The 22717-nt window shown below is 37.7% G+C and overlaps 1 protein-coding gene and 1 pseudogene across 2 annotated transcripts in view; both read left to right on the top strand.

The window, feature by feature from the left end:
- The first annotated feature begins 3227 nt into the window (after positions 1-3227).
- Positions 3228-4893, top strand: LOC306872175 (toll-like receptor 2 type-2; annotated as a pseudogene). Its single transcript has one exon. The product of its transcript is annotated as a toll-like receptor 2 type-2 (transcript).
- A 4637-nt stretch (positions 4894-9530) lies between these two features.
- Positions 9531-22717, top strand: part of LOC306872088 (protein kinase C beta type-like) — a 28284-nt gene continuing 15097 nt past the window's right edge. The window contains exons 1-2 of the mRNA XM_079420464.1: positions 9531-9879; positions 10368-10399. Of these exons, the coding sequence (XP_079276590.1) occupies positions 9719-9879; positions 10368-10399 (193 nt within the window). The 5' untranslated portion in view covers positions 9531-9718. The remainder of the gene's footprint in view (positions 9880-10367; positions 10400-22717) is intronic.

The raw sequence follows: 22717 nt of genomic DNA, 5'->3' as shown, positions 1-22717 counted from the left end.
CGCATGTTTGATTTCTGTTTGTTTTCTCTTATTTTGACTACGGCCAAACTGCAGTTTCCATATAAAAGAGGACTAGACATATTAATGGCAGTCAGGTAATCAAATTTGACTTCTTCTGTCTTGAAATATGCTAGACTGGTAGTACTTTGTGTTTGTGTTAACACGTTTTGTTTTGTACTTTGTGTTAACATGTTTTAGTAATGCAATCATAAGCTTGCAATTGTACGAACAAAATGTGGTGTAATATTGAGGTATAGCGAAATGACAGTGCATTGATTGACTGACCGGTTTGGATCAGAAATCGAGGACTTCTGTTTTGTGTGTTTCTCCTTTTGTGAATGCTAAATATATTACTGTGACGCACAGCTGAATTTTCAGCAGCCATTACTCCAGTCTTCATTTTTATATACAGTGCCCTCCACTAATATTGGCACCCTTGATACATATGAGCAAAGGCAGCTGTGAAAATAAATATGCGTTGTTTATCCTTTTGATCTTTTACTCAAAGAATTCACAAAATTCTAACCTATCATTGAAGTAAAACAATTGAAAGTGGAGAGAAAATCTCATGATGAAATAAATGTTTTTCTCCAATGCATGTTGGCCACAATTATTGACACCCCTAGAAATTCTTATGAGTAAAATATCTCTGAATTATATTACCATTCATATTTACATTGTTTAGCACACCAGGATGACTATAGGAGCATGAAATCATCCATCATTAATCATCCATCACAAGGAATAAAACCAAAGAATATAGTTCTGATGTGCAGAACAAGATTGTTGAGCATCACAAAATACAAAGTGGCTGTAAGAAAAGAGTTAAAGCATTGAAAATCCCCATTTCCACCATCAGGGCAATAATTAAGAGGTTCTAATCAACAACTAAAGATGTTAAAAATCTGCCTGGAAGAGGACGTGTCTATATCGTCCTAATGCACGGTGAGGAGGAGAGATTGAGTGGCCAAAGACTCTCCAAGGATCACAGCTGGAGAATTGTGGAGATTAGTTGAGTCTTGGGGTCAGAAACCTATATATATATATATATATATATATATATATATATATATATATATATATATATATATATATATATATCAAACATCCCCTACATCACCACATGTTGTTTGGGAGGGTTTCAAGAAAAATTCTCCTCACTCATCCAAAAACAAACGCCAGCATATTCAGTTGTCAGACACAACTGGAACTTCAAATGGCACTGGCTTCTATGGTCAGATGAAACTGAAAAAAAGAGCTTTCTGTCAGCAAACCCACCAGATAAGTTTAGTACAAACAGGGATAAAAAAAGTACCCCATGCCCATGGTTAAATATAATGCTGGATATTTAATGTTGTCGGCCTGTTTTTCTGACGGAGGTCCTGGATATCTTGTTCAGATACATGGCATCATGGATTCTATCAAATACCGACAGATAAAAAATCAAAACCTGACTGTCTCTGTTAAAAATCTTATAATGGGCCGTGGATGGATCTTCCATCAGGACAACAATCCAAAACAAACATCAAAATAAACACAGAAATGGGTCACTAAGCACAAAATGAATCTTTTACCATGGCTGCCCCAGTCCTCTGACCTGAACCCTGTAGAAAATGAGTGGGGTGAACTGAAGAGAAGAAGTACTAACATGGAGCTGTGAATCTGAAGGATCTGGAGAGATTCTGTATGAAGGAATGGTATCTGATCTCTTATCAGGTGTTCTCCAAACTCTTCAGGCATTATAGGAGAAAACTCAGAGCTGTTACCCTGGGAAAAGGACGTTGCAATAATTGGGTGCCAATAATTGTGGCCAACATGAACTAGAGAAAGCATTTATTTCACAATGAGATTTTTCCCCCACTTTCAATTGTTTTACTTCAGTGATAGGTTAGAATTTTGTGTATTTATTTTTGAATGAAAGATCAAAAGGATAAACAATGCAGATTTATTTTCACAGCCGCCTTTGCTCATATTTACCAAGGGTGCCTATATTAGTGGAGGACATTGTATTTCAGAAATTATTCCATTATGCTGATTTGTTGCTCAAGAAATGATTCTTATTAATGTCAATGTTGAAAACAATTGTACTGCTTAATATTTTTTGTGGAAGCCATGATACATTTTTTAAGGATTTATAAATAGTAAGTTGAAAAGAACAGCATTTATTTGAAATGTTTTTTTAGTTAGTTTGTTTTGTTTTGTTTTTTTTGTTTTTTTTTTCTGCCAGGACATTACCCATTAATTTATGGGCATTTATGGGCATAACTATAAATATACATGCCATGCAGTGCAAAAATTAAATATAAAAACTCAATACAGTAAATTCCTTCATACTAATACAGTACATTGTGCTCTATTTTTACAGCTTGTTTATAGAGTGTGCACTACGACTTTTAATCAATTTTATGCATCTTTTATGCAGTTTTCATCTTTTTATTTAAAAAAAAATATTTTTTACAGGATGAGACCCTTGGAAGCAAATGAGATTGTAATACTTTTTATATTAATTTTGGCCCAAGGTTTTGACTACTCCAGGACATGTAATTGTGATCAGCAATATTTTTGTAACTGTTCATCAAATCATCTCCAACAGGTCTCAGAAGTTCCAGCGAATGCTCTTGACCTTGACCTGTCATTCAGTCAAATAGAGTCTATTGACATGAACGATCTCAGCCCATATAGTGAGCTGAAAACCCTAAACTTGCATAAGAACAAGCTCAAGTTTATACACAAGGAGGCTTTCAAATCTCAACATAAGCTGGAAGTTCTTGATCTGTCCTTAAACAACCTAAAAAATCTGTCTTCGTCTTCCACGATCTAAATTCTCTTCAGCAACTGAACCTTGTAGGAAACCCATACACCACCTTGGGACCTGCTCCCATTTTTCAGTCTCTCCTTAACCTAAGGATGCTGCGATTCGGTAGTCCTTCACTGAGAGAGGTGTACAAGAATGGCTTAGATGGGCTTACTCATTCATTGGCAGTAACCTAAGGTCATATGAGAATGGGAGCTTAAAAGCAGCCAGTCCCATCGGTTTAGTCTCTTTGAGCCTTCAGAGTCTATTTGAGAATGATCCAGAATTAGTCTCTAAGGTTCTTCAAGATGTCTCCCACCCTAAAACTCTCCTGACTATCAGAGATGTTGAACTCAGAACGAACACTTCGACGGAATTCTTTAAAGCGGTGAGAGAAGGTGGGACTAAAAGCTTGAGTTTCCAAAATTGCACCACAACTGATGAATCATTGACCTCTTTTTTGATGGTTATGGATGGTTCTTCATTGTCTTACATTAGTCTGGAAGATGTACTTTTGATTGGTCAAGGGTGGTGGCAGAAAGCTTCATACACACATTATGAAAACTTACATACTGCTTACATACGTAATCCAAGGGTTCTTTATGTTCAGTAGCATGACGCAGTTGGGATTTCTGTTGGCGAATCTCCACAAGGTGTCTGTGATCAACGGCACAGTGTTTGTAATTCCTCTGATAACTACTTTCCTGTTGAAAAAACTTGAATATTTGGACTTTAGTCAGAACCTCCTTTCAGACCTGACAATTGTGCCGATGTTATCTACAAGTTTTGGCGCATATCAAAACCTCATCACTCTTAACGTGAGCCAGAACGTTTTAAAATCCCTTGGGCTGATGTCTCAGTTGGCCACTAATCTTAAAAGCCTCACATATTTAGACTTAAGCCATAATTGTTCTGTTTCTATGCCAGAAAAATGTAGCTGGCCATGCGACTCTCAAGTTTCTGAACCTTTCCATCACAAAGCTACGTAAGATGACCCCATGCCTGCCTTCTAGCTTGACGGTCCTGGATCTCAGTGAAAATGATCTGATAGTGTTCAACCAAAGGTTTCCCCAACTTATTACGCTTATACTGACAGGCAACCGATTTATTAAACTCCCACAGGGGGGATTATTTCCAAGGCTGCAGACACTGCTTATCCAAAGGAACTCCTTGTGGATGTTTAACAGGAGTGATTTGAAGAGATTCAAAAACCTACAATATTTGGAAGCGGATGATAACAATTTTGTGTGCTCCTGCGAGTTTGTATCTTTCTTTAAACGGGATGTTGACCTTTTCATCACACTAAGGGATAGTCATGCGGCACTCCGTTCACTCTCAGAGGTGATGCTATTGACAGTGTCAGATTGTCAGTTTTCGAGTGTTATATGATCCCTGCTGTCTTAATGCTTTGTTCTGTGATTATCATAGCGCTTGGACTTATTGTTATCACCTGCCATAAGCTTCACATTACTGTATATGGTATCTGCAGATGACTAAAGCATGGATACAAGCCAAAAGAAAACCTGCAGTTGGTCGACTGGCTGAAGAGCTCCGTTATGATGCTTTTGTATTTTACAGTGAGCATGACGCTGAATGGGTCGAGGAGATCCTTGTTCCAGAACTAGAGAGCGCTCATCCTCCATTTGCCCTGTGTTTGCACAAACGGGACTTCCAGCCGGGCCGCTAGATCATGAACAACATCATCAATTCGATTGAGAAGAGCCATCGGACTCTCTTTGTTCTGTCTGAGCACTTTGTTACTCCGTTACGAGCTGGACTTCTCACTCTTCCGCATAGTCGATGAGCACAATGACTGCGCTGTCCTGGTACTTCTAGAACCAATCAAGAAGGAGACCATTCCCAAGCGTTTCTGCAAGCTGAGGAAGATTATGAACTCCAGGACGTATCTGGAGTGGCCTGAGGAAGAGGAAAAGAGAAGCGAGTTCTGGAGCAATCTGAGAGCTGCTCTACAGAGAGATGAATGTTAAAGGCTTACCAGGTTGTGTGACAAATATAGACTATTCAAAACTGGCCAAGTACCTAAACGCAATGTCTCTATGATGCATTACTTTTATCTGTAGGCCTACTACAGTATTATCGTTAAAGCAAAACTGTAAATTCTGAAAATTTTAATAAATGCTATAAATAAAACAAAAGTAACACTGCTGTATATTGTATTTTAACATTTGCAAAGTTTAAAACATGTCAAATCCATTAAAAGTGACAATGTGGATAACCTTAAATGTAATATTTACAAAGTGTCAAAATGCAGTGCCTGTCAGCTGAAGCTTTAGGGGTTTGCTTGGATAATATTAATGCAGATGTGCCTGCTTTTACTTAATACTTAGGCCCATTGTTACTTGATAGATTATTTCACATGCCGTGTTCAGAGTACTAACAGCACTGTGAATGCATATGGTTTGAGGTACAATATTAGCACAACAAATATTAACTTTCCAGGCCATGTGTTATCAGTATAATGTGTTTGTGTAATGTGAGATATGACAATGGGAAGTTATATAATGTTATTAACTACTGTAATGACTGACTGTTTATCACCAGTATGATGATTTCACAATGTGTTCAGTCCTTTTGCTGTCATCTATAAGCAAATAACATTTGATTGAATCAAATGCTAATGTATGTGACAATAGCAATAATGAACTGTTATTAAATCACGAACACTTTTACTCTTCTGGCAACTTTCTTTTGTTCATATCTTATTATTTTAGATTTATTCTGTCGTTTTTAGCATGCTGTCTGAACATAATGCAGGCTTCTCACTTTTTAAAGGAGAATTTGGGTCTATTTTGATAGTCTTGATACTACTGTAAACGATCTGTTTTAGGTCTCTTTTTCCAGAAATCACATGATACTGACAACTTTTAAATAGGCCTAGTGTTTTATGATCTTGGCGCCACCTGTTGGATGTCTTTAGATTTTTAATTGAAGCTGAATTCTACTTACAGTAGGCTATGTAATTTCGGTATGTGAGCTCATAACTGATCAGTGGTGAGGTAATGAGATACATCAGAGTTGTTGTTTTTTCTCCTTCCACTTGTTATTCCTCTAATGTTCTCACAATATAACATTCTTGCTCTCATAATGAAACCTAAACCAAGCATGTAATTTTGTGCAATGAATTGTGTTGTATCTTGTACTCAGCAGATGGTGGATGACTGTATCAAATGCTTTTGTTGCCAATGCAAATGATTCAAAGAAAAGGGTTTTGGTACAGTGCTGACTGGTGAGGGTCATGCATATTGTTGTCAAAAAATAAACTGTAAACTTTGACTTAAAATTGTACGTTTTAACAATGTAATCACAGACTGAGTCCTTATAAATAACCTCACCGGAGACCCACCAGTGGGTTCATCACAAGCTAATTAGTGAACATAATACTTGAGCATTTTCTTTCTTGGCTCCTGAAGTACTCTCTACAGACAGCCATCAGAATCAGTGTATCTCAGAGTCAGATAACATTTAACAATGATCACATCTGTCAGGTTGGATGATGTGAGGACAAGCCTCAATGATGAGAGCTTTTGTGTTTGTTAGTAAACTCAAATCTCTTATGAGTCAGCATCTGATCATCGTTTGGATCAAGACAGAGTGAAGAATAAATTTACACAGAAAATGACATGAGAATATTCAGTAGATAACTAGTCAGTCATCTGCAGATATTAAATCTCTCTCTCAGTCAGTTAATCGTTTTAATATCTTATGTTGTCTGTCTGTATCTTATGTTAAGCGTCTGCTAAATGGCAGAATTAATGCAAATTAAAAGGGGAATTTTTGTTGCCACAAATAAAGAGCAAGTGGGAGGTCTGAAATGTTCCTCGTTCAGTCATTTTATGCTTTGCTCTTGAACAGTAATTGCAAGGACAGTCCCCTTGGTGGTGCCTGGGGTTAAGTGTCTTTCTCAAGGGCACAATGGTGATTTTAGTAAACCTTTATTCATGGGTCACCACTACTGGGGTTTGAATCAGTTCAGAGCATAGACCACTAGGCTTCAGCCACAATGTTTGCATCAAAATGCTGCTGGAAAGAGAACCAAAACATTTTCTGAAAAAAAAGAGCTTAAAAGAATTGCTACTCTTTCAAAAACAAACCTTTTTAAAGTGCAAGTGAAAGTACAAGGTTTTAAAAAAAAACAAGTCATCAGTTTAAAAGCCAAATGAAGAACAAATGTTCTCAGGAATGAAAATTGTCTTCCATAGAAACTAAAGTTACCACCCCTTCTGCACATATTATGAGATGATTTGTATACACAGGCACACAAAGCTATGAGCTACTGTTATTTTTAATAGAAAATTACAGGTTTGAGTGCCAAACATTTTCTGAAACATTTTGTCACAAACAAAGAAAAAGGAAATACTTGAGATGGCTTTTGGGGCTGTTCAGAATCGCCACACACATTCTGATCCATTTTGAAAGCCCTTTCAAAAAAGACTGGTCTCTAAATAACTTATAAGGTTTCTTGAGGTTTCATCATAGCTGCAGAACCTTTGTCCACAACGGAATCCTTAAGTTCCTGCAAGAAGTTTAAAGACTGTCCTCCAGTCTATCATGACGGAAAAGGTTTTTGAGGCACCTAATATATACACTGAAGTTTAAGTTTAATTTGTGACTGAAGTATTAAAATAATATTACAATTTGTGACAAAGACATTAAAATAACTTATGTACAGTATTAGCTAAACTGGTTTAATGAATTGGAAGGGTAATTTAGACCAGCATTAGTGTGTAAAGAACAGCTAAATATATATATTGGGACAAAAAAAATATGTTAACTAAACTGCATTTCATGCCTGATTTAATAAATATATATACTTCTGTTTGAGATCATTTTAAAGAATTTTAATAAATTACAGGACTGATGTCACCTAACTCAGCAGGCTCTATAGGTATAAATAAAAATCATTCACACAGTTTAAGTTTTTGCATTTACATATTAAAAAATAAAAACTTGAAATGTCATGGCTGACCAGACTGGGAGGGTTGTAAAACTACTTTCACATGTATTTCTACTCAACCCACAAAGATTGCACAAAATGGGACAGTTTATAACCTGACTTGACATAAATGCAAAAGTGCATTCACTCACACAATGCCAGTTATGTTTTTAGGGTCTTTGCCTCATGTTTTATGTCTTAGTTCTATATATTTTTCCAATTTTAATTGCAGTTTTGAATTCAAATGTTTTCTATATGTTTAACATTTCAAATGAAAATGTTTCACATAAATTTAAGTAAAAGTGGAGGGTGATATAGAGCAACTATTTTTGTCTTTTTTAAGGAAATTTGATTATGAAAGTAAATCCATCCATCCATGTCCATTCATCCAAATGTTTTCTGTTATAATGTTACAAGTCACAACAGTTGTGGGGTTATGAAGTGACATACTGCCAAGTATGGTGACCCATACTCGGAATTCGTGCTCTGCATTTAACCCATCCAACGTGCACACACACAGCAGTGAACACACACACACCGTGAACACACACCCGGAGCAGTGGGCAGCCATTTATGCTGCGGCGCCCGGGGAGCAGTTGGGGGTTCGGTGCCTTGCTCAAGGGAACCTCAGTCATGGTATTGAGGGTGGAGAGAGCGCTGGACATTCACTCCCCCCACCTACAATCCCTGCCGGCCTGAGACTCGAACCCACAACCTTTGGATTACGAGTCCGACTCTCTAACCATTAGGCCACGACTTCCCTATTTGATTGCTTTTTCTAAATTTAATTTTCTGCTTTTCTTTTCTAAATGTTTCTAAACTGTTGATCATTTTCAAACATGTAAACCAGGCAGGGTTAACAGTCATACTCAACACTGATTACGGTCAGACTTTCAAAATCCTTCATGACTTGATTTAAGATTATAATAATTGAATTATAAAGCACAGCCACCACAAAATCAGCACCTGCTTCTTGTAGCTAACATTTATATACAGTTTTGAGAAAAGCATAAAGCATAGCAGAAGCTTTCAACCAAACCCACTTATTCAAGATTTATACTTTACCATTTCATGCATTACCTGGTAATCGACCCCATGACCTTATTGTTATTAGTGTCATGCTCTACTTTTTAAACAGAACTGCCTAAAACAAAATACAAAAATACTACAGTATAGCCTACTATAATGTTAAAATACTACAAAAATATTAAAATATACATTAAAATGTACACTGAATAATAATTAAATGTCCACACAGTGAGTGTAACAACACAACATGTGATAGCTACTACAATAATGCAATAACGCAGTAAAAAACAACCTAAAACACGAGTTTAACAACGGATAAGAAAAATACAAACACATGTCATGGTTAGTATTCTACCCTTTTCGCAACAAATGAGGCTTTTTATGGTTTTTACTAATAAAAAAGCATCATTATAGCATTTTACCGTCAAAATATCCGCATTATATCAGGACTATTTAATGCTGACTTTTGAGAACTTCATGGGAACTAATTCTCCTCATATATCATTTCACGAAAGCGATGGATAATAACCACGTAGCACAATTTCAATGTTAATATTATTTTAAGCGTCTTGGCAGAAAGCTACCATGGTAAATGTTTGCAATGCGCCAAATCAACAAGTGATGTGTATCTGGCGCTCGTTCAGTCACCCTTCTAATTACAGTTTCCTCGGAAATTCTTTTTGGAAGGGTTTCTCAATCAGGTTGCGCTACCAAAATGTTTTTTTAAAACGGCTGCACGAAGGGGGCGTGGTTACAGTCTCACTGACTGAGGCACCGCTGCGCTGCTCGCGACACAACAGTCAGCTGGGGAGAGGCGGGCGTTTGCGCGCGCGTGTGCGGACCAACCGGGAAGCGAAGCGCAAGCCGATCAAGACCCCGTACAACGGCGCAGGCTACAAATCGAGGACATTTCTACCCACTACATCCATTCCGTCCCCATCATGGCCGACCCAGCGGTTGCGGCGGGCGCGGGGAGCGCACGAGGCTTCGCCAGGCAGGGCGCACTGAGGCAGAAGAACGTGCACGAAGTGAAGAACCACAAGTTCATCGCGCGCTTCTTCAAGCAACCGACCTTCTGCAGCCACTGCACCGACTTCATCTGGTGAGTATGCTGGAGGACGCAAAGGTGTTGTTGCATGTAAACTGCCGCGAAGGGCACAGGTGACTCACTTGATGCTCGTGACAGGAAAAACACAAAAGCGTTTGAACGCTCTCAGACATCCGCAGTGCTGTCAACACTGAACAAAGACGCCGAGCGCAGACGGAAAACACAAGCGCTTCGCGCAACGAGTCCAGCGCAATGCTGCACCTCTACGAGATGTTTAGATTTCAGTGCGCTTGAGTGTTTATACAATTACAACACATTTATTTAGGATCTCCTCTTCCTGTAGTAAGGATAAGTGTTAACTGTCTCTCACGAGAATCCCTCGCGCTATGATTAAGCCATCATCATCATCATCATCCTAGAGATGGATTTGGCGATTTTGCGGAATATGGCGCGCCTGCGCGTCTTGGTGCTGAGCGCAGAGGAATGCATCCAGATTTGGCTTCTGTGCTGTAATCTCTCACACAGTCTCGTCTCTTTTGCAGGGGTTTCGGCAAGCAAGGCTTCCAGTGTCAAGGTAAGACTCTTTGGCCCCCTCAGGAAATTTGAGTCAATGACTGCAACTGTTTATCTTCTGTTACATGACAGCTGCTTGCCTTTTGAACGCAAGCGGTGTTGTAAACATGGTTACATTGTTCTTTCATTTCATTTGCTTGTGTTTGAGGAAGAAATAGGCTACAGAGAAGCGTTTTGTTTTTCTAGTGGGGAGCTGAAGAAATGAAGAGTGACAGTTGTTGTCACAGCCAACACACACAGCAGTTTGTAACTATTTTACCTGGTTAATTCACATAAATTTGTACAATTTATTTTGCATGATCTGCTTATGCCTCTCTGACTTTTATGCTTCCTTTTTCCTCCATACGGATCACATCATACAAATTAATGTGACAATAGTTACGTTTTCTCATAAGATCTGTTTGTCACAGCTTATTGGCCAATGCATATTTGCATTGGGTAGTTTGTTTCTGTATAGGCACATACCTTAAAGCCGCAGTTGCACATTTGCACCATTATTTCCATTCCATACAAAAGGGCTGCTAGAGAAAAGCATTTTTAATTGAATTGAACTTTTGCCTCTTAACTTGGCATCACTGAGTATAGCCCTTGGTGACAACTTCCCCATGTGAACTACAAAGTGAACATTTAGATATGAGATACAATAATCAGGCACTATTGCCATGAATGTCAAAGCCCAAACTGCCATTATACTGGCATTTGGCAGCATTATCCTTAACACATCACCTCCTACTCAGATCATTAATGGGCTGTTAAAAACGCATCATCCACAATTACTACATTGCAGTGCTACTTTACTAAGACAGGAAATACATAGTAGGAGAAACCAGGGCTAGTCATCACATGTTTACAATGACTTTCACTGAAGTCAACTAAAAAAAAACATTCAGGTGACTCACACTTACATCAGACGCTTTGACACAGTTTAAATTACATATGGACTAGGCAATTAGTTTTAAGGTAATTATCAAATCAAGATTATACACCTGTCAGATAAAAGGAAACCTGGAAATCCTAGTGTAGATTTTCTCCATCTTTTTGAATGGAAAGGTATATTTTCAGCAAATCTTTGTTAAAATATTAAATTGCACCAAGCTTTAAATAAGTGTAATGTATGTAGTGTTTCCAAAACATTTGGCTCAACGATATGTGAATGATCTTTGATATTGAAGTAGTGACTGTGCTAAGCATTACAGTACAAATAATACACCAAAATTGTCATCTGTGTGTTTTGGCACAATGAGTTCTGTACAAATGGACTGCTTGGCTTGTCTGCGGAAATAACGCCTCGTTCCCATGTGTCCTGCCTCCACATGGGCTCCAACTAATTCTAAATTTATGGAATTGATTAACATATTTTATCACACTTAGAGCAACATCTCCCTTCCATGGCTCTTTATCTTTGCAATCTCTAATATTGTGTTCTGTAGTGAATTAGTTTTCTGATAGTTCATCCTTCTGGCATCAGCTAATGTATATGAAAGCCTGCCAACATTAAATCTTTGCTCTGTTTTATCGTCTAATGCCATTTGGTACAGTATGCTGGTATGATACTGTTTTTGAATAATTGCTGTAATGCATAGTCATACAAAAACTGCATTAATTTTGGCAGTTTTAATGTGTACAGCTGAAAGACATATTTGCTCTGTTGATATATTTATAGTACTCTGAGAGGGCCAGACGGGTCTGTTGCTGATGCAGCGATATGTTAACAGTTCATGTTGATCATTTACTTGACACACACATACAAATGCAAGCGTAAAAAAGAACTAAAGACTGATTAATCAAAGAATAGATCAGGCCTCCAACATGTGCAGACTGAACAGAGAAGCCTGCTTTTGACAAAATTACATTTCTGTATTAAGAAAATAATCCATATCAATCATCTAGTCATGGGTGTTTACCTGTAGGTCATTTTTAAATGCACTGTGATACCAAAATGTGAGTTGTTTTTTGCTTCTAGTCCATTTCTGCTTTGAAATCACCATTATACTCCTAAATATTTACCAAATCAACCTTTTTAATAGGAAATACACCAACAAAGGACATAAGCAATGTTCGTCTAGCAATTTCATGGGTTCTTTAAAACTATAATGCAATTATTAATAGGTACCTTTACATACAAATTTACAAGACTAATTTAAGTTTCACCTCTCATACTCGTCTCTCTTTATTTTGCTTATAAGTGTTTATAATTGGTAGAAGTGAAAAATAGAAGGTATGAGAGGAGGTCAGAGCTATGTGTCCCTGACCTGCTTCAGGTAACAAAGAGATGTGTCTGATACCAGCACAACAGCTATTTTTACCATTTAATTTTACTGGCAAATACGTGCAGACTGAGAATGAGGTGAAGAGAGTGAGGTGGTGCATAGAGATGGTGAAAATGCAAACAAGAGGTTAAAGTGAAGGCTACTGCTCAGTAAACCCAATATATGTTTGAAATTGTACAAAATGCTTGTGTTAATTGTTAAAGCTACAGCCAAATACAATATATTTTTATGACGCCATCACATCACTTATTCGTTCATTATCGTCATTGATCTTTCTACCACTGCAAAACATGTACTTGTGCTCCTGCGTGCATGTAAATCTATAAACCCAAGCAGGCATACGCTCGTATTATATTACATTACATATTATTATATTAGGCCTGAACAAGATGGAACAGTGCCAAAATGTGATGTTTAAAAAATTAACAGTTGCTGTCATTGTTTTTAATTTATATTATGATTTTTATCATTTATATGTACGTTTACTACCTTGAAAGTATATGCGTAGAGTGGAGTAAAAAACTGATAAGTAAAAGATCCATGAGCTAAAAACCAAGAAATGTCTTAAAATGTGGTCTTAAAAAGTCTTAATTCACCTTTCCACAATTTAAGACCTTAAAAAGGTTTTTAATCAGGACAGCAAGTCTTAAATTCATTATGTCATTGCATTAAAGGTTGCATGCATTGCAGAAAATGAATGTCTTCTTCATTATTCTTTTATTTTTGTTTTCCGTTAGAAATATCAAAACATGATCAAAATGCATTTACTTGAGATGCAAATGTAAAAGTCTTGAACAAAAGTGAGTTTATGGTTAAAACAAGAACAAATATCTGTCTAGCTATAAAAACTGGTTTTCCACTTTAAGTTGATTTTGCCAAGCCCATTGTTAGGTATTTGTTTTTATTTTAATCAAAAACTGTATTTTGATCAGTTTCACTATAAACATGACTGTTTATGTCATTTTGCTTGGCAGTACAGGATATTTCCATATCCTAGTGGTTGAGAACAGGTATTCAAGCCTTATGTTTTTTTTTATAAAATGAGTTAAAAGAAAATGGAGATTATAATGATCATTTGTTGGAAGCTGTATTTTCAAACTTTGAAATCTGATTCAACTGCTAGACAATTTAGAGAACCTATTGTGTTCCCTTCAATTTATTCTGTAAATTGTCTTTTAAACAAAAATCTAAACTTTTTCTTGTTAAAATCTTTTAAGTTTAAAGTTTTTAAGTTAAACGTTAGTTTGCAAGTAAGATGTATTACTGGTATTAGTGTTTTCCTGTGCAAAATTCACAACAGTGAGTGGTTGCCAGGGTGTTGCTATGTGGTTGCTAAGGTGTTCTGAGTGGGGTTTTTTTTTTTAAATGTGCTTACTAGCTCAAGTCTAAAGAGCCCACCCCATGAAGTCTCTATAATGTCCTAGTCTCTCTCTGTTATGGCTTAGGTTCCTCCTTCAGTTCATTCATTTCAAATTCAAATTTCAAATTCAAATTCAAATTTTATTTGTCACATACATATACATACATAGTACGACATGTAGTGAAATGTATTGTACGACTGTCCAACAAATTGCCTAACAAAAAAGAAAACCTCAAGTGTACAAAAATACAAATAGAAAAAAGTACAGTAGTCGTGACGCATTGTCAAGTATGGTGACCCATACTCGAAATTGGTGCTCTGCGTTTAACCCATCCAAGTGCGCACACACACAGCAGTGAGTAGTGAACAAATGCGCACACACACACACACACACACACACACACCCACACCCGGAGCAGTGGGCAGCCATTTATGCTGCGGCGCCCGGGGAGCAGTTGGGGGTTCGGTGCCTTGCTCAAGGGCACCTCAGTCGTGGTATTGAGGGTGGAGAGAGCGCTGTACATTCACTCCCCCCACCTACAATCCCTGCCGGCCGGGGACTCGAACCCGCAACCTTTCGATTACGAGTCCAATTCTATAGAATAATAAACATAGATATGAGAATAAAAATAGAATATGAAGAATACAAATAGAATATGATTCTATATAGATGTGATTAGAGTGGAGAGAGATTAAGACTCCGAATGGCCTGCGGGAAGAAGCTCCTCCTCATTCTCTCCGTGTTCGCCTTCATGGAGCGGAAGCGCCTCCCTGAACGCAGCAGAGAAAAGAGTCCATTGTTGGGATGGCTGAGGTCCTTCACTATCTTCCTGGCCCTGGTCAGGCACCGCTTGCTGTAGATCTCCTGCAGGTCAGGGAGCTCGGTGTGGATGGTACGTTCCGCACCACCCTCTGGAGGGCTCGTCTGTCCTGCATAGTGCAGTTCCCGAACCAGGAAGTGATGCTGCCCGTCAGGACGCTCTCGATGGTGCAGGTGTAAAAAGTCTTAAGCACCCGAGAGGGAAGTCTAAAGTCCCTTAAGCGTCTCAGATGGTACAGACGCTGCCTGGCCTTCTTCACCAGGGTGCTGGTATGACAGGACCAAGTCAAGTCCTGCGTGATGTGAACACCCAGGTATCTGAAGCTGTCCACTCTCTCCACTGGAGTCCCACTGATCGTGGTCGGCTGGTATGACCGCTCCTGCTTCGTACTAAAGTCCACTATCAGCTCCTTAGTTTTGCTGATGTTCAGGTGTAGACTATTCACCTGGCACCAACTCTCCAGGTTCTTAATCTCCTGTATGTAGGCCGTCTCGTCGTTGTCTGAGATCAGGCCCAACACAAAAGTGTCATCAGCAAACTTAATGATGGTGGTGTAGTTGGAAGTGGCCACACAGTCATAAGTGTACAGTGAGTACAGCAGGGGCTCAGAACACAACCTTGAGGGGCTCCAGTACTTAGGGTGATGGAGGATGAGGTGTGTTTACCCATCCGTACGGCTTGCGGTTTGCGGTCTGTCCTTCAATTGAGCTTGTCAGATCAGAAAACAAATTGCCACTCAACAGACAATGGCTGAAGTAAACAGTAACATTGAGGTTGCTTGGAGAGTTTTAAAGGGACAGACAAACTGATAGCAGGCCTTTGCTACAGAACCCCGTCATCACTGACTGCATGAACATTCTGTAATCACACATCTGTGATGACTGGAGGACCTTGACTCTAATTAAGATGCATAGCTGTGGGATTTAAAAGATTCCATAATTAATGTGTGTAAAGGCCTAGTTTTGCCATTTGTATGTGGTTTGTGTTCACTGTAATTCCTTTTATTAGTAGTGACTGCTAGGACAAGCATCACTAAGCATTTGAACAAAACCTTACCACTAAAGTTAAGGTTCTCTATGAATTTCAAAGCTGATTTTAAGCACAGTTTTGTTTATTTTTGTATGGTGTTGGATTTGATACCCAATGTCAAATCTGAAAACTAGTGCCTAAATGATCAACTTGCATTTTCACGCTCGCAGCATCATAAACAAACCCGTTATGTAAATATTAAATATATTATATGCAGAAAAGAATACTCCAATCCCATTTTAATCACTGAAGTTGTCACTGCAAGTTTTACTTTCAAGCAACCATTTGAGCTTCACAAGCAGAGTTATGGACTCCTGCAAATGCTTTCATTTATAATCAATAAAGCTGTCTACTTTGCAATAAGTCTTATTTACTCTGCATCCACGCCTTTGCTGATTTTTTTTTTGTTTTGTTTTTTTTTGTCACAAATCCAAAAGAATTCTTTTCAGAATTAAAGCTTCTGGTGTCAGGTGATGTTCTTCAGAACTAATTTTCCTGTGTCACTGCAATCCCTTTTATTATGAATGAACATGTTACTGAAAGCACCTTTGTTCATAACCTTGCCAGAATGTTAACAAAACTTCTGGGAGCATTCCCTGTAAACCGAAACTCAATTTTCCATTCGTGCCAGTTAAACTTACTTTGAACTTACACTGAAGGAGGGATCTGAGCCAAATCTGAGAACAATCCTAGAACGTCCTAGCAACCGTACAGAACTCTCTAGCAACCACATAGCAATGTCCTTGCAACCGTAACACCTTAGAATCATGGCAGTGACATTTGCAAATCAGGTTTAGGAGCAATTCAGGTTTAGTAGTGTTCATGATATTCTAGGTGGTAATCACACATCTAATTAGTCTGCCTATATGCAAAAGCAGCTTTTCTGTCACTCCTGTGCCATATTTTAATGTTTGAGATGCACCAAAGGTAGATCTTCTTGAAACTGTGCAGGTTCAAACTTGCTCAGCTTCGAAAGAAAACATATCAAAGACATAATGGTTGGAAAGTACCATAACAGTACACAAATGCGTAGGCGTGAACAGGCGAGGCTGTGTCACTGAAGTTGTCTCTGGCCAAGAAAAAGTTTGAGATTAAGTTAATATGCAAATTATATTTCAAGATGTTTATAATAGGAAAATTATGATTTCTATAAAAAGTAGGTTAGGGAGAAACTGTGATGTCCACAGGCAGGTTGAATCATTGGGAATACTTAATAAATTAGTGTTGTACATAAATACATAAAGATAAATCAATACTTGAATGGTGGGCTTTCTTTTTTTTTCCTGAGCGCCACCTCAGATGTCTTTTGTGAAATTTGCTTCATTTTACATACTTTGTAGAAAATGTATTTTAAAAGGCACAAGAACTTTTTTTTTTATTCCATAGTAATCCATTAAATTGATCAAATTGACTGTATTTTTGATCAAATAAATCCTGCCTTGGTGAGCATACTTATTTAAAAAAAAAAAGATCTTACCAACGGCAGTGTATATAATCACATGGCAAAAATTGTATACAGTTTGCTAGATTAAAGGAGTCACACATCTTACCCCACTCTCCTCTACTTGTGTATAATTGTGATATTGTCAAGCGTTAAACTGAGGCAGACTATAAACTTGACATTTAGCAGAGAGAACAGTTCCACACTCTTTAACCCTTAGGTCCTGTTGCTAGGCAACAACTGACAGATTAAAGAGGGAATGTCCTGGAATGCTTCTCTAGAAAAGGGGAAGGGTGTGCTGAGTAAAATAGACTGTTCACATATGAAAGGGAGATCCTTTAGCTTCAGTCTGGCCGCTGTGACTCTTTTATGTAACTATGCATGCAGTCCTGTGGCTGGAATGTCATACCAGACTGTGGATCCTTCCCTCACCTCTACCCCTGTATTTATGCTTACCTGGCCTGTCCAGTTCAGCCAGGTGTTCAGAAGGCTAAAATGTAAACTACATGTGTGTGCAAAATGGACAGAAATAGCATTGTTGAGAAACAGGTTTGTAGCTAAATCACAGATTGCAACAGTTGCCATTGGGTTATCAACCTCATAAATAATTTGTCAAACAATACATATTTAATAGTCTGGTTAATAATGAATGCTAGTTCCCAGTGATTAAATTCTGAAGGCCTGTGATGTTTTGTGTGTGTGTGTACTTGTTTATGCTACATTTAGGGCACCAAATGTCCCCACAAGGATAGTAAAACTAGGGGTGTGCGATATTGCAGGGATATTCGCTGTTTTCACCTTGAAATAGGTCATTCACTTGAATCATGTAGATCTGTAAAAATCTGCAAGTTATCTGTGTCACGTCACCTGTAGCTTTTTTTCCCCTGTTGTCAAGGGAATGGACCCGCCCTACTCTGCCTCTTATTGGCTTACCTTAATGTTCTTTCCCTCATCTAACCAATCTCACTCCTGAAGCCTAAATTTTAGACGCTGCAGGCAACTGTCCATATTTTGGACAGAATGCATTTGTATCTGCTGTAAATTATGGTGTTCCAGTTTAAATGGTGATTACCGCGTGAGGCTGCCGGGGTTTTTTTTTTTGTTTGTTTGTTTGTTTTGCGTGAGGCTGCTATTGCGATAGCTATGAAGATTGTAAGTTACGTTATCTCTACATTAGTTCGCTACCCTTTGCAAAAATGCTCCTCAGTCTCGACCTTAAAGGAACACTCCACTTTTTTGGGAAATAGGCTCATTTTACAACTCCCCTAGAGTTAAACAGTTGAGTTTTACCGTTTTTGAATCCATTCAGCCGATCTCCGGGTCTGGCGGTAGCACTTTTAGCTTAGCTTAGCATAGATCATTGAATCAGATTAGACCGTTAGCATTTGGTCATCAAAAATGACCAAAGAGTTTTGATAATCTTCCTATTTCCTATTGACTCTCCTGTATTTACATTGTGTACTAAGACTGACCGAAAATAAAAAGTTGCGATTTTCTAGACCGATATGGCTAGGAACTATACTCTCATTCCGGCGTAATAATCAAGGAACTTTGCTGAAGTCCCATGGGTGCAGCAGACGCAGTGATATTACCCAGAGTCAAGCTTTAAATAGGAAAAATATTGAGCGCGATGCTAATGGTCTAATCCGATTCAATGATCTATGCTAAGCTAAGCTAAAAGTGCTACCGCCAGACCCGGAGATCGGCTGAATGTGTGAATTGTGTGTATCAATATCACAGTGTGTGTGTGCGGACGTTCGTTTTTTTTGTGGTAGCCTATAACATAGGTATTACAAGGAGAAGGTGACTTAAGAGGACAAAACTCTTATAAATCATACAGAGTGAGTTTATTTATTTATTTATTTATTTATTTATTTATTTTTTTGAGAAAGTAAAAATGCACAAAGTTTCGTGTAAGGGGTAAGTTTAGGTGTAGGCTTGGTGTAGGGTAATAGCACATACAGTTTGTACAGTATAAAAACCATTACGCCTATAGGATGTCCCCACTTTTCACTGATTGTTGTTTCTTTCTTAATGGTTGTCAGGCCAGTTTTATTTGTCAGTAACAAAATTGTACACACAGTTGTATTTGTAGTTAATAAAACTACAACTGTTTATTGTTAATGCTTATCAGCTGAAGTCTATTAGATATAGAGAGATTCAAGTTTTGATTTTAATAATGTTAAAATGAACTAAGAATAATTAATGCTTGAAGTGTTTTCTATTGTTAGTTCATGTTAACTAATGTAGTTAACTAATCGTAACAAATTAATCCTTATTTTTAAGTGTTACTAGATAAGCTTCTATATATATATATATATATATATATAAGTAGTCAGCTATCATAACTATTTAAATAATCTGAACTGTGACACCTGCAAAAAATAATAATAATAATAATGTCTACAAGCTGGACTCCTTTTACCTCCAAAACTACCCCTTGTAAGCTGTGCTTACTGCATACTTCTGAATATTTTTTACTTGTTTTTCGTGGGGGGGATAAAAATCCAAAACAAGGCAAATTTACTTGAAGTGACTGAAAAATGATTTTTAGACTTATTGACAAGTGTATTTTGTGTTACTGCGCTGTCACATTTGTACACTTATCTTTTAACTTGTTTATGCGTAAAATACATGGGAGAAAACTGTCAGTGCAATAAATCAAAATAGACTTGTTTTAAAGATATGCTAAATATTATAGGCTGTGTTGCTTTTCAAGTAAAACGATATTTTAACCGTACAAATAAGACAAAAATACTTAAGACCAGGATTTTTGGAGTGTTCAGTTTTCATCGTTCAGTGCTGATCAGGGCTTAGCTGGCAAAAGATCATTAGCGGTTTATGATTATAGTCTTTACTTTCCACACTGTTAGACCGATTATAAAAAGTGTAGATTAAAATAAAAAGCCTCAATTATTTTTTTTATTTTTTTTTTAGCCCATCCCATGCTGTATTTTAAATAAGAGCATTATATGTTAAAGTATTATTAACTTATTAACAATGTTTACATCATAAATATAACTTCTTTATTGATGTTTATACATTTACGTTCATTTCACACATTTTGAAGTGATTTACATTGAATTCAATGTATACATTTACCATTATGTGCATTATTCTGATTCTTGTGTTATGTATTCATAGTTTGACTAGGGATGCAACAATACCATTTTTTCTGAACCGATCCAATCCGATACCGAAAATTGAGTATCTGCCGATACCGATCCAATCCGATATTGCGCCGTTTTTTTTTTTTTTTTATCAATGTAGAATTTCTATACTTCTCTGTGTTGACCTGATCGTCACTCTTTTGTGTGTTAAACACTATCTACTACATACAGACATCTTCATTTTAATGAAAAATAACAAATTAAAAAATATATATTTTTCTTTTAACAGTTTTAAACCTCAGTTATGTGCTCTTGAAGAGAGTTTCATTGTTTTGACTATAGTAACTGAACGTGACACGCAGTTTGATTGCTGAATGGAGGATGACAGACAGCCACAGCAGAGAGAAGAGTTTACCTGAACTTGAATTTAATGATTTAAATATTCATCTGTACCTCACATTGAACTATGGAACAGCTTCAGAACACTTGAAATATAGTGCATGAAAACTTTATGGTGCTTTATAATGTTTCTGTGCCTTTTGTGGGGCTCAACAATAGCAGAATACTATACGCACAATATCGGATTTGGATCGGTCCCGTCTGACCAATACCCGATCTGGCAGAAAATGCTCGTATCGATGCCGATGCCGATACTGAGTATCGGATCGATGCCTCCCTAAGTTTGACCTAATGCTAGTTTAACATTGTATACAGAGATTAAAGGGGTCATATGATGTTGCTAAAAAGAACATTATTTTGTGCATTTGGTGTAATGCAATGTTTATGTAGTTTAAAGTTCAAAAAACACATTATTTTCCACATACTGTACATTATTGTTGCTCCTCTATTCCCCGTCTTTCTGAAACGCGTTGATTTTTACAAAGCTCATCGTTCTGAGAAGCGAGGCGTGCTCTGATTGGCCAGCTATCCGGTGCATTGTGATTGGCCGAATGCCTCAAGCGTGAGACGTAAATGTTACGCCCTCACCGTATTGTGATGGCGTTTCACTGTGCGACCACACAGAAGCATTAAAACCCATTACAAATGAGGCATTTGTTGCATTCAGTGGGGACATAATTACTGATTTATAATGATTTATACTGTCTTTTTACACGTCGCGTTGCATCGAGCCGCGTAAACATTACCATGTCTGCATTTGTTTTCGGAGAAACGACAAACAACTAGCACTACTCTACACTGCTCAAAACTCGCGTTTGAATCATCAGTGGCAGAAATGTACTTACAAGCTGTGAGTCAGAAGCGCCAGACTGTCCTTTCAAAGTTGGAATTGCACCACTTTATAGAAACAGCCTTTGTGCGAGCCAACATTGTAGCTTCCAAGTTCAAGAAATAGTCCTCCGTAAAATGTGCTGCACACACTCAAATATTTGCATTGTACTGCTCTGGAACAGTGTTGTAAATACAACTTAATCACTGATTTCTAGTTGTGTCCTCTTTTGGAAGCCCAAACAAAGTAGTTTCGCTATCACAAGGAGACGCAGCATCTCCAGGACATGGCTCTGGCGGCAGCAACAATACTACTACAGCAAGAATAATAGTTCCACCTTCTTTCATTGCGTGTACATTTGGGCGGTGTTATGAAAATCTCCCCCACATCGTGACGTAGACATGTGGGGGCATGTTTGAACGAGCCGTTTTAGGGGGGCGTGGCAGAGTCTTAACTTTTTTAAAGAATATCTCTTTGGTTTTGAGACTTTAGTCTTTGCAACTTCAGGGATCTTATCTATGCATGAACAGCTTGTAACACTCCAGAGAGAAAGGAAGATTTGAAATTGCATCATATGACCCCTTTAAGATGTGAATGTCACCCTTTTTTTGACCCCTACTAATAACTGTGCCTAATATGAACCTGTTTGGACTGACCAGAGAATTTGGGGTTTTGGTGATTTATTGTAACATTTAGAGTATTAGATTTTCAGAGACACATTCTGTTATAACCTTAGATTGTGAGCTTGATGATCAAGTTTGATGGCAAATTGGGCAATTATGCAATAAGCCGAAAGACAAAATGCTTTGCTCAAGTTCACAATGCAGCTGAAGCAACAAGACTTGAATATACATGAATTTTAATTACATATGGTGACTTTTGTTTGTTGGCAGATTGATAGTTTTACATTTTTGCTTATATGCAAATAAGGCCTAGAATATTACAAGGTGTTGTGAAGAAATAAACAAATGTGAAATACTTCTCAAACTACTGAGATTCATGTCGGTGTTGTTATTGTTTACTTTTACAGTTAATGGGAATAGATTTGATATTTAAAACA

Source organism: Barbus barbus (genome assembly GCF_936440315.1).
Source record: "Barbus barbus genome assembly, chromosome: 7".
In the NCBI taxonomy this organism is placed as follows: domain Eukaryota; kingdom Metazoa; phylum Chordata; class Actinopteri; order Cypriniformes; family Cyprinidae; genus Barbus; species Barbus barbus.
This window is presented reverse-complemented; position numbering and strand designations above follow the sequence as displayed.